Source organism: Austrofundulus limnaeus, unplaced genomic scaffold (genome assembly GCF_001266775.1).
Source record: "Austrofundulus limnaeus strain Quisiro unplaced genomic scaffold, Austrofundulus_limnaeus-1.0 Scaffold119, whole genome shotgun sequence".
Taxonomy (NCBI): Eukaryota; Metazoa; Chordata; class Actinopteri; order Cyprinodontiformes; family Rivulidae; genus Austrofundulus; species Austrofundulus limnaeus.
In genome coordinates, this window is record NW_013952521.1 from 745,509 (window position 1) to 757,876 (window position 12,368).

General features: G+C 41.6%; 2 protein-coding genes across 2 annotated transcripts in view; both read left to right on the forward strand.

The window, feature by feature from the left end:
* tubgcp2 (tubulin gamma complex component 2) overlaps positions 1 to 3,430 on the forward strand; it is a 9,084-nt gene extending 5,654 nt beyond the window's left edge. The window contains exons 12-18 of the mRNA XM_014014787.1: positions 366 to 538; positions 1,011 to 1,139; positions 1,214 to 1,334; positions 2,395 to 2,538; positions 2,680 to 2,796; positions 2,880 to 3,043; positions 3,135 to 3,430. Coding sequence (XP_013870241.1) covers positions 366 to 538; positions 1,011 to 1,139; positions 1,214 to 1,334; positions 2,395 to 2,538; positions 2,680 to 2,796; positions 2,880 to 3,043; positions 3,135 to 3,210 — 924 coding nt within the window. The 3' untranslated portion in view covers positions 3,211 to 3,430. The remainder of the gene's footprint in view (positions 1 to 365; positions 539 to 1,010; positions 1,140 to 1,213; positions 1,335 to 2,394; positions 2,539 to 2,679; positions 2,797 to 2,879; positions 3,044 to 3,134) is intronic.
* Positions 3,431 to 3,531: 101 nt separating this feature from the next.
* Positions 3,532 to 12,368, forward strand: part of adam8b (ADAM metallopeptidase domain 8b) — a 15,160-nt gene continuing 6,323 nt past the window's right edge. Inside the window, exons 1-14 of the mRNA XM_014014788.1 lie at positions 3,532 to 4,510; positions 5,296 to 5,402; positions 5,630 to 5,703; positions 5,786 to 5,861; positions 6,767 to 6,843; positions 6,960 to 7,158; positions 7,489 to 7,554; positions 10,253 to 10,315; positions 10,393 to 10,562; positions 10,642 to 10,723; positions 10,817 to 10,956; positions 11,036 to 11,222; positions 11,368 to 11,457; positions 11,719 to 11,917. Of these exons, the coding sequence (XP_013870242.1) occupies positions 4,489 to 4,510; positions 5,296 to 5,402; positions 5,630 to 5,703; positions 5,786 to 5,861; positions 6,767 to 6,843; positions 6,960 to 7,158; positions 7,489 to 7,554; positions 10,253 to 10,315; positions 10,393 to 10,562; positions 10,642 to 10,723; positions 10,817 to 10,956; positions 11,036 to 11,222; positions 11,368 to 11,457; positions 11,719 to 11,917 (1,552 nt within the window). The 5' untranslated portion in view covers positions 3,532 to 4,488. The remainder of the gene's footprint in view (positions 4,511 to 5,295; positions 5,403 to 5,629; positions 5,704 to 5,785; positions 5,862 to 6,766; positions 6,844 to 6,959; positions 7,159 to 7,488; positions 7,555 to 10,252; positions 10,316 to 10,392; positions 10,563 to 10,641; positions 10,724 to 10,816; positions 10,957 to 11,035; positions 11,223 to 11,367; positions 11,458 to 11,718; positions 11,918 to 12,368) is intronic.

The window sequence follows — 12,368 nt, forward strand, 5'->3', positions numbered from 1 at the left end:
ATTAATATGACCAACATACACAACCTCATCATTAATATGACCAACATACACAACCTCATCATTAATATGACCAACATACACAACCTCATCATTAAAACAACCAACGTATCCAACCTGATTGTTAATAAGACCAACATATCCAACCTGATTGTTAATACGACCAACTTACCCAACCTGATTGTTAATACGACCAATGTACCCAACCTGATCGTTAAAAAAAAACAACGTACACAACCTGGTCATTAAAATGACCAACATACCCAACCTGATCTTTATTTAGTCCAACTTTTTTGTTTAGAAGTTTATTCGGTTTGTGTTAAACTGGGTCAGCACTGTTTTCCAAACTTCTCCTCGTCCTTCCTCAGATCGACTTGATGCCTCATGATGTCATCACTCAGCTGCTGCGGGTTCTTGCCATCGAGACCAAGCAGGAGAAGGCCATCATCAACGCTGAGCCGACGGACGTGGCACTCAGTGGGTTGGAGGCTTTCTCCTTCGACTACATCGTCAAGTGGCCGCTGTCACTCATCATCAACAGGTCCGTCAAACTGTGTTCCCTCCTGCCTTTTGCTTCTTTTATCTTTTAGCTACTTTTTATTAGCATTCTCAGATACTACTTTTAACTAATATTTTCCTGTTCTTACCTTTTAGCTAGCATTTCACTTTTTAGCTAGCATTTCACTTATTTTAACTGGAGTTCTAGTACTTTAAGCTTGCCTATTGCTACCTCTGGCTAACCCTTACGTTTTCTTTTAACTTGCTACTTTTACAATTTAGTTAGCATTTTGCTTCATTATATGTTTAGCAATCGCTTTACTATTAGATTTGAGGTGACTCTTTGTTAGTTTAACYACATATTTAGTTGCTTTTAGATTTGTTTGCTACAGTTGTTAACATTTTGCTAGTTTCAGCTTCTTCGGCACATTATTCCCAGCAGTTCTATGTAAAAAGTCTTTAAATTAGTTGGAAATAAGCGATTTAGAAGCTTTAATGTTTGCTTTTTTACCCAGGAAAGCGCTGACGAGGTACCAGATGCTTTTCAGACACATGTTTTACTGTAAACACGTGGAGCGGCTGCTTTGCAATGTGTGGATCAGCAACAAAGATTCCAAGCAGTACTCCTTGTCTTCGGCTAAATGGTGAGCCAACAGATCTGTTGATTTGTGTTCAACTTCACGCAGAAAAAAAACCCTATAAACTTGTCTGTGTTTAGGTTTGCAGCTGCGTTCGCCCTGCGCCAGCGGATGCTGAACTTTGTGCAGAACATCCAGTACTACATGATGTTCGAGGTGATGGAGCCCACCTGGCACGTCATGGAGAACAACCTGAAGACGGTGAGGGCTTCAGCACCTGGTGCTTTTTAAAGTTTGACAGCTTCTTTTTAAAGGGATCCACGATTAGTTGTAACATTAGACTTAATTTGATAAATATATATTTTTAACTGTAAAATAAAGACTGTAAAAATACTGTAGTATGTTTAGTTTTGTAAATTTTTAAAAGTATATTTTTACACGGACGAAGCCATTGTATTTACACACAAAGCATTCTGGGTAAATGATGACGTGGATAGGTCCTCGGTGCGAGGCTGCTAGTGAGCTATATCCACCCTGAAGGTTAATCTTGGACAATATCTGATGATCGACTCTTTTAAATGAAACCAGAGAGCGTTGACAGAGAGGAGAAGGTAGAAATGACTCAGCCTGBAACTGAAAATATRGATGGAGGWCAACAGAGCTGCTTCATGGAAGAAGAACCTCAGMTTAGCCTGTTAGCYTTWGCSYTAGCGCCGAYGCTATATYGCCTTATATGTATTAGCTCAGTGCTAGCCCAACAAACAAGCTAAACTGAGGTCCTCCATATTTTCAGTTGCAGGCTGAGTCAATTTTGTGTTCCCCTCTCTGTCATGTGGATGGAGGAGAGGAGAATGTGTAGCGCTGAGCTAATAATTATATATGGTGATAGCGTCGGGGCTAATGCTAAAGCTAACAGGCTAAGCTGAGGTTCTTCTTCCATGAAGCAGCTCTGTTGTCCTCCATCCATATTTTCAGTTCCAGACTGAGTCATTTCTACCTTCTCCTCTCTGTCAACGCTCTCTGGTTTCATTTAAAAGAGCCGATCATCAGATATTGTCCAAGATTAACCTTCAGGGTGGATATAGCTCGCTCACGCTAAGGACCTATCCACATAGTCATTTACCCAGAATGCTTTGTGTGTAAATAAAATGGCTCTGTCCGTGTTAAAATATATTTTTAAAAATATGCCAAACTAAACATCCTACAGTATTTTTACACTCTTTATTTTACAGTTAAAATAAATGTTTATCAAATAAAAGTCTAAAGTTACAACTAATCGTGGATCCCTTTGAAAYACTGAAAGTTGGCTCTCGGTCACCAGGCTTCAAACATCGACGACGTTCTCTGTCATCACACCAGCTTCCTGGACAACTGTCTGAAGGACTGCATGCTGACCAACCCTGAGCTCCTCAGGATCTTCTCCAAACTCATGTCCGTCTGCGTCATGTTCACTAACTGCATGCAGGTTTGTTGCTGACGAGTCCGCTGGGTTATCTGTAATAGGCCTAACGAGCTGAATCAAAGACARTTGGATCAATTTTCTTATTTTTCGAAATAATACACATCTTTATTCACTTTGTTTTCTTTTTGTTCTTGATTGGTGCAGCGGTTCACTCAGAGCCTGAGGCTGGAGCGTCTCTCTCAGGAGCAGGAGACGGTGGGCGCACCTTCAGCTCCAAGCGAACAGCCCGAACAATTGGAGAAGAAGAAGCCGACCACAAAGGTAACAGGAAAAACAAATTTCTTTCTTGCTGCTATTTTGTGACCCGTTAACCGACGCGTTCGTGTCGCTGTCCACTGCTTCAGTTTTTAGCCGAACACACGGAGGGTCTTCAGTCCGACGCCGGCTTCGAAGCCACCATCGGTAAGTTCGACAGCAACTTCAGCCTGCTGCTTCTGGACCTGCTGGACAAGCTGAGCATCTACAGCACCAACGACTGCGAGCACAGCATGATCAGCATCATCTACAGGTGACCACCTTTTTACCTGCAGCAGTTCACTATGTACCTCCTTTTGCTTTGGTTTCAAACAAAAATGATATTTGAGTAAATGACTCCACAGGCTGGACTTTAACGGCTTCTACACAGAGCGGCTGGAGAGGATGGCTGTAGAGCGCAATCAGAAAGCTGCAGCGTAAAAAGTCAACGAATAAACTGTTCATCGATCAAACGTCTCCTTGTCGCTCAGAAACAAGTCGACCTCCATCACTCAGAGCAGCTTCTKTGTATATTCTGTTTTATGATGTGAAATGTAGTCTTAATGTGTGCAGAATCATTTCACCACTTCAGCTCTGAAACGATAACTTAAGCATGTACAGTCAAAATGTGTTTTTTTTATTAAAGATCTTCCTGAACAGATTTAGACTCCTATTTTATGGTTTTATGCTACAAGAGACACCAAACTAAACATTTTCAGATGTTTTTTTAAAATAATTATTAAGTCTTCTATAAGTGTAAGACATTATTATTTTAAAAATCTTCGGGTGTATGTTGGTTTGAAAACTAATTGCTTGGGTCTTAATAGTTGAATTAAAATATTTAAACTTTATCCAGTGAAATTGTTTCAGAACTATTTGTTGTATTATTCAAGACAGCTACGAGAAGTTGATACATTAAAAAAATAAATTAAAAATCTTTTACAGTAATAATTGTTTAATACTTTTCTAATAAATGAATGTGTTGTTTTAAGTAATATTCTGGACTTTTCTGTATCTATAAGTAATGCAGGACTAAATACGGTGAATAAAATAAAATACAAATGCAGGATTCTATATGAACCCAGACTAAAGGGCACGTAAAATAAGTTGGGTTTTATTTTGTAAAGTCCATTACAGGAAGTGTTTCCAAGTGGTCATTTCTGACGGACACGTTTTCTATTTTCCTTATTTATATGCACATTTACTGTAATACTGGAGCAATAACAGATGTAGAMGTTTGTAAGATACAGTATTACATTAGCCCAGAATGAGGCAAATTTTCTGAAGTCACTAACCTTTAGCGAGAACACAAAAGTCGCTTGGTTTTTATTTTGAAATATCTGATGCCGGAAGTATGCCAACCATTAATTTACACAGCTTTTTTGAACCTTTACCATTTCGAGAAAACTAAATTTAATGTAAAACCGTTTTAATACTACACATAAAGTAAGGAAACACTGAGTATCGACGTATTTGTGAGAAAGTTGCCTGAGCTGGTTTTTATTTTGAAATGTGTATTTCCGGAAGTTGTGCAAATCGCTCGTTTTGACGATTTTTATTTTTTTTCTCTCGTTTTGACGTTTATCTTATATGTTTCATTATCTTCCGGTAAATGTGTGAGTCGACGATGAAGTCAGCTCCCCCAGGAGGGGCCTCGGTGATGATTAACGGAGTTAGTTACGGGTTGGTAACCGGACAGAGGAGCGGCGGGTGGAGAACATGTCGCTGTGGCTGATTTGGGGTAAGAATTTATCATGTTTTAACACAAAAAAAGACTTTTATTTTGTTAGAACGAGACTAAGCTGCGCCCAGGTCCGCAGAAAAGTTCCAGAGAGCATTAATGTTTAATTAACGACAATAACTTCCATTTCCTGGACATAAATATTTAAAACTGTGTGAAAAGTCTAGTTGCTATTTAAAAAAGTTATTTGCTGCTTTTCTCTTTAAATTACATTAATAACGTATTTGTGTCGTTTGGGGCAAAAAAAAAGTTAGGAAAATCCATAAGTTTTAAGTTACAAAAACAGACTAAAAGTAAAAATTATAATAATAAATAAATGCTTCTTTATTCTATGAGACTTTATAAATATTTTATAATATTTTGCTTTTTACAGGAAAGTTTTTTGTTTTATTGTTCTTTGTTAGAACTTCAAACACACTCCATTATCACAAATAATTTATTAAACAATCAGATTTATATATTTCTTGTTGGTAAGTTTAATTAAATTAGTTTTGTTCACGTTTCTTCAGTAAAATATGTATTATATTCTAATTATAACAGTTTTCAAGCTGTAAAATCAACATATTTGCAGCAGTAATGAGCTGTTAACTGAATATTTTTGTAGGAACAGTACACACCTGGTTAGAACATAAAGAAGAGAAAAATTACAGACAATGGACTCAAAAAGCAGCTGAAAACCTGTTAAACAAAAAAACAATTTAAAGAATGACAGAAAAGTCTGTTTGGAGGTAAAATATAAAGAAATTTGTTTTAAACCTTTGTGTCGTTCTCTCTTCATGTTAAAGTTTGTTTGGGGCAGAGTTCTGGTCTTCTGTCTCACGTTCAGAACTACGAGGTGGTCCGACCTCAGAGACATCAGGAGAGACGGACCCGGAGCCTGCAGGTCAACCAGGTGAGGATGCCTCACCTGTGAGGGGGCGGAGCCAGAACCTCGGAAACTGAGCTCCCCTTCAGAGTTTTAAATCTAACTTCATGTTAAAACTGAGCTGAAATCATCTGAAAGAGAATAAAGATCATAAAAAAAAATCCTTTTTTGCTCTGTTTCCTTAATCCTCATCCACAGAATCAACATGTTTACAGCTGTTTTTATACATAAATCTTTCTTTTATTTATCTTCAGATTTATCCTGATAAAGTTCATTACAGCCTGACCATCGAAGGGAGAACCCACATCGTTCATCTGGAAAAAAACAGGTAAATTTTACATTTCTACCTAAAAAAAAAAAAAAAATAAAAGCATTAAAATAAAAACTTTTTTAAAATCTGTTTTGTAAAGGAATCTTATTGGGGAAAACTACACTGAAACATTTTATTCAGACGATGGAAGAAGAGTGACAACGTCACCGACTGAGGTGAGATTTTACTTATTTTACCTAATTTTTTAATATTTTAGAACATTATACACTAGATGAGTGACGTCAAACTCATTTTCACTGAGGGCCACATGAGCATTATGGTCGTCATGAACTTGAAGTAAACAGGAAACGTCACATTGCTGAGCACCAACAAACAATAACTGAGCTCTACGTGGTATTTCCTGCATAGAAACAGCGTTTTAACACGTCCTCATAAACACTGAAAAGTACTACGTGTATGACAGACTACATGTGAAATAAAAAATACAGAAATACTATTAAAGTAAAAGGAAGAGAGTTTTACTCACTATTAAGTTGTGAGTATCTGACTTGAATTCTGGACTCTCCCACTTTCTGACAGGAAATTACTGTTGGAAGGGCGTTCCATTTTAAATTTACGACTTGTAAGTGGGAATTTCCCACTTCCCTGTAGTAGCTGATGAAAATGCAGTGAAATGAAAATTTTAAATGTTAAATTTCATTGGCTGTCGGTTACTTTTGAACCCTGAGCACCCCCACCTGGTGGTGGGAGGCTGTCATTTAGCAGGTAAAATAATCTAAATGCATTATGGGAGATGTAGTTTATGGTCAGTGCTGGCTTTAAAGCAGCTTATTTAAGACATTARTACATCTTTAAAGCTCTCGAGCCTTATTTGGCCTGCAGGCCTTGAKTTTGACATGTGTGCATTAAAGCATAAACATATTAATAAAGTGACAAACAAACAAAAACAGCCTAGTTTTAATTCTAAACGTTTGTTTAATTGGATAAATTGAATTCAGTAAAGTTAAGACGTTCAGCTCTTCTGCGACCCGTCGTGATAAAATCTCTGTGTTCCAGACGTGAAMTTGATGGCGGTTAAAAACAAAGAGTCTCTTTGTGAGGAAAGTCTGAACTGTTTCAGGAGAACTGTTTCTACCACGGACACGTGGATGGCGAGGCGGACTCTTCGGTCAGCGTGGGGATCTGTTCAGGCATCAGGTACTTCTCAGCCTCACGCTTCCTGTCGCAGCTGCAGGTCCAGATCCAGGATCTGAAGCTCTTTACGTGCTTCAGGTGAAAGTTTTTCCTCTTCCTTCCTTCCTGCCGGAGTGCAGCGGCTTCCTGAGAGTCCGACAGCAGCTGTACCTGATCCAGCCTCTGGGACAGACGGACCAGGAGGACCATGCTCTTTATAAACGAGAACACCTGAAGACCARTGGCGGGTCCGGCTGTGGCTCCGCCTCCTCCGACACCACCTGTGACCAGACCCAGGACCAGATCTCACAGCCAGCTGGTTTCAAGTCTACATCATGGGTACGCTGTAGCAACAAGGTTTCCGTTAATGTTGAGTCAGCGTTTGCAACACCGATTTCCTGTTTTTGTTATTTTTCTGTTCACAACAGTTTAACCACTTCTGCTTGTTTTAGCTGTTTATATATTAAACTGTTTGGCTCATTCAGGCGGTGGATGACGCAACTTTTGTTTTTCAAAATATTTAACTTTATTTACAAACATTTCCTGTTGTCTCTTCATGACCTTTTACCAGTTAACTGTGGAGTCTGAGACGTTCTCTGATTGTACGGTCTGACCTTGGGGTGAGCAGTCTGTCTGTAATCCTTACTGATTATTTTTCTGTGTCTTCAGAACGCAGAGCAGCTCTCCGGTCCTCAGAGGTTTGTGGAGCTGTTTGTGGTGGTGGACAACACCGAGGTGAATATTATTCCATATTATTCACATCGCAGCTTCAAACGTTTAAAAACCACAGAGTTAAATCACACTAGACTGAGCCGCGCCTGTCCTGTGCTCCGTTAGCATCTGTGACAACATGGAGGAGCAACTGCTTGATTCACAATAAGCCCAACTGGATCTGTCACAATTTATTTGTAATATTTTTACAAAAAAAACTATTATAATTGTTAATTATATTAATTTAATTCAACAATCAAAAAACAGCACGTGATTAGATGAGAATATATAATTTATAAGTAACAGTGATCTAAACCAGACCTGATGGGAGTCAATAACTTTTTAGCTAGTTGAATAATAATGATTTTAACTAATAATTAAATATATTTATTATTTCTTACTGTCATAACAATAATTAATATTTACCAGTCAACACTTCATACCTGGCTATAGGATGAAACATTTCTCTACTGTTATTAGCCAGGTCAGATTTGTCCAACAGAAATCCTAAAAATAGTTAAATATATAATATTATTTTAAAAATACATATATACTTTACTATTTTATTATTTTACATAAATCAGTGGTAAAACCAGCTTAAAATATTTAATAATTTGTGTTAAATTGTAGCATGATTGAGCAGTGCTACATTCTGAATAACAATATGCTACAGAAGCCACACCTTGGGCCAATCACTGCTAGCATCTCTCTTGTCGAACTCCCCCCTCTCCCCATCCACCTATCTGCACCCCCMCCACTGATATCTCTGATATCATTAGTAAGTCTAAGCCCTCTTCCTGCCAGCTCAATCCATTCTCAACTGCTCTTGTTAAATCCTGCCTCCCGTCTCTGCTCCCTATCATCACCACAATTATCCACTCCTCCTTGACCTCTGGTATTGTTCCCACAGCTTTTAAATCTGCAGCCATTACCCCCATCATCAAGAAACCCGGTCTTGACCCAAGTAACTTCAGTAATCTTCGTCCAATCTCTAACCTGCYCKTCATCTCCAAGATACTGGAAAAAGTTGTTGCCAGTCAACTCCACTCTCACCTTTCCAACAATAACCTTTATGAGGAGTYTCAATCTGGTTTTCGCCCCCACCACAGCACCGAAACCGCCCTCATAAAAATCACCAATGATCTTCTCCTTGCTGCCGACTCTAATCTCCTGTCCATCCWCATCCTCTTTGACCTAAGTGCTGCTTTTGATACAATCTCATTCTATTCTCCTCAACAGACTCACATCCATKGGCATCTCAGRTACTGCATTTGGCTGGTTCAAATCTTATCTTTCTGACCGCACTCAGCTCATCCAGATTAAATCCTTCCGCTCTGAGTCATCCCCCGTCTCCACCGGCGTGCCCCAAGGCTCTGTCCTTGGACCCCTTCTCTTCATTACTTACCTCCTTCCTCTTGGTCACATTTTCCGCAAGTTTGGTGTCCGTTTCCATTGTTATGCCGATGACACACAGCTCTACCTGTCAACCAAGYCAAACTCCACACACCCTCCCTCCATCCTCTCTGACTGTCTCAATKAACTCAATCACTGGTTTTCAGACAATTTCCTTCAGCTGAATAGTGATAAAACAGAAATCATCCTTGTCGGCACTAAAAATTCAAACTCAAAATCGAATAATCTCCTTATCCCTATCAACAACTCTCTGCTAACCCCCTCCCCTCAGGTCAAGAGTCTTGGTGTCATCATCCTCGACACCACTCTCTCCTTCACTGCTCACATCAGTAATGTTACTCRGTCTGCCTACTTCCACCTCAGAAATATCAACCGTCTCCGTCCTTCTCTCACACCCCGCACCACAGCCATCCTTGTCCACAGTCTTGTGACCTCACGGATCGACTACTGCAACGCTCTTCTCTTTGGCCTCCCCAACAAATCCCTCCATAAGCTTCAGATGGTCCAGAACTCGGYTGCACGTGTCATCACCCAAACCTCCTSCCATAACCACATCACTCCAGTCCTGCAGCAGCTCTACTGGCTCTCTGTCAAATCACGCATTGCCTTAAAATTCTTCTTCTCACGTTCAAAGCTATCCACCATCTTGCCCCTTCTTACATGTCCGACCTCGTACACATCTCCATCCCCTCCCGCTCTCTCAGATCCTCTTCTTCCCTAAACCTCCAAGTACCCACTGCCCGCCTCTCCACCATAGGGAGCAGGGCCTTCACCTGTTCTGCTCCTCTCATCTGGAACTCTCTACCACCTGACCTAAGAAACACCACCTCTCTTCCTGTGTTCAAGACTGCTTTGAAAACACATCTCTTTAGAKBAGCATATCCATCTTAACTTCATTTGTAATCCATGCTCTGTAACTCATGCCTGCTTGTCTTTGTATTTTCTCACATTCTCCTACGATGTGCCTAAAGCTGTAAGTGTCCTTGGGTGTCCTGAAAGTCGCTTTTCAAATAAAATTATTATTATAATAGAAGCTAATATCTGCTAACCAGTTATAAATAAATCATCTTTAAAAGCTTATTTTATCTTTAAACTGTTAAATTTTTAGCTTCAGTTCTGGTCAGATCACACCCACATCGAGGTAAATAAGATAATATATATAATTTTACCAGTTTTGCCCTCATTGTTGGCTCGTTTGCCAACATGTACAGYAATGGTGTCTGTTCACCTGGTCTACACTCACTGTAGTTGTTATATAAAACTCCATTTCTAAAACAATAAAAATCTGATGTTTCTTCTTCTCCTGCAGTACAAAAAGTACGGAACACAGACGAACTCTCGTATTCGTGGAGCCGTGAATCACATCGACAATGTAACGTTGTTGTTTTCAGCCTTCRGTGGTAAATGTAACCTTAAATCCCCTCCTGACCTCCTGACCTTCACCTGCAGCTCTACCGGACTCTGAACGTCCGCATCTTGCTGGTGGGTTTGGAGGTCTGGTCCTACAGAGATTACATCAGCGTGGACGCGACGGCCGAAACCACCCTGGACAACTTCCTGGCGTGGCGTAAAGCGGACCTCCTCCTCAGGACGAAGCACGACAACGCTCAGTTTGTGACGTGAGGACGGGCTGATCGGTGCTGGAATCTGTGAGGCTGAAAGGTTTTGAGCTCAYGTTGAACTCTCGTCCTCCCACAGAGGCACGACCTTTGAGAAGGAGACCGTGGGACTGGCCAACAAGTACGCCATGTGCACCGAGAACTCAGGCGGAGTCAACCAGGTGGGCGTCGCCCTCTTTGAACCGGCTGATTTTGTTATTTTGTTATTTGTTATTTCTGGAGTTTAAAGCGTCAGAACGTCACGTCTTCTCCAGGACCACCAGGACGACCCGCTGGGCCTCGCCTCCACCATGGCTCACGAGATGGGGCACAACTTTGGGCTTTCCCATGACGACGCAGGCTGCGTGTGCGGCCCAACGCACAGCAGCATCTGTGTGATGGCAGAAAAACTGCGGTAAGGCGCTGAAGTTTAGCTGTTTATTCAACCAGYTAAAACTGCAGATTCAAACCTTCTGTCTCTCCTCACGGCTCAGACTCGGAGGTCAGGTGTTCCCAGAGTTTTTCAGCGGCTGCAGCGTGCGGCAGCTGTCTGAATTCATGGAGCGAGCCCTGCCCGACTGCCTGCACCGACCTGCCTCCGTCAGAACCTTGGCCGCGGATCCCCGCTGCGGGAACGCCCTGCTGGACCCCGGAGAGGAGTGTGACTGCGGCTCAGACGAGGTAAGAACCCACGGCTGAGCCTTTAAAGAAGAAGCTGTGGATCCTGAAGGAGTTCAAATAGTTCTCCTATGAGCTCACGTCTCCTCAGCCAGGAGGAATTCCAGGCYGAAGGCAGAATGAAACTTGTGTTTATTTGTTTTTTCAGGAATGTAACAATCCGTGTTGTGATGCAGCAACGTGTCGCCTCACTGAAGGATCTGAGTGTTCTGAGGGTCAGTGCTGCCAGAGCTGCCAGGTACTCAACACTTCATTTTAAATAGAGTCTTGTATTAATCAACTCCAGTGGGATCGGACTCTGCGGACCACCGGAATTTTAATAACAGGAAACAGAAAATACCATCCTGTTGCTGCTGGGTTGCCACTTCCTTCCTGTAGCTGCAGCTCAACCAACAGGAAGTGTTTAACAGGAGCGCACACGCTAATTCTTTTATAAACATCWACATTATAAACCTGAACCTAAACCTGAGTCTGGTCTGGTCTGGTCTTAACCCAACAGATCAAAGCATCGGGCAGCTTGTGCAGGAAGTCCTCCGGCGCCTGCGACCTGCCTGAGTACTGCAGTGGAGAATCACCGGAGTGTCCGGAAGACAGCTTCCAGATGAACGGAGAGCCCTGCTTCAACCAGGGGCCAGGCTTCTGCCACGAGGGCCGCTGCCCGACCCTCCAGCACCACTGCTGGAGACTGTTTGGAGACGGTACGTCCAACACCTCTGTCCATCTGTCCATTCATCAATCTGTCCATCTGCCCATTCATCAATCTGTCCATCTGCCCATCCATCTGTCCATCCATCCATCCATCCATCCATCCATCCGTCTGTCCATCCATCATCCATCTGTCCATTCATCAATCTGTCCATCTGCCCATCCATCTGTCCATCCATCCATCCATCCATCCATCCATCCATCCATCCATCAACCATCCATCCATCCATCCATCTATCCATCATCCATCCATCCATCCATCCATCCATCCATCCATCGTCCATCCGTCTGTCCATCTGTCCATCTGTCCATTCATCCATCCATCCATCCATCCACAAAAGACCTCAGACCTGGAGGTTTTGGAACTTTTCTCTGAGAGACGTCACCACTGACCACTGCTCCACCACTCTTTTAATAACATTTAGAGTCCCCTCTCTTCAAGAT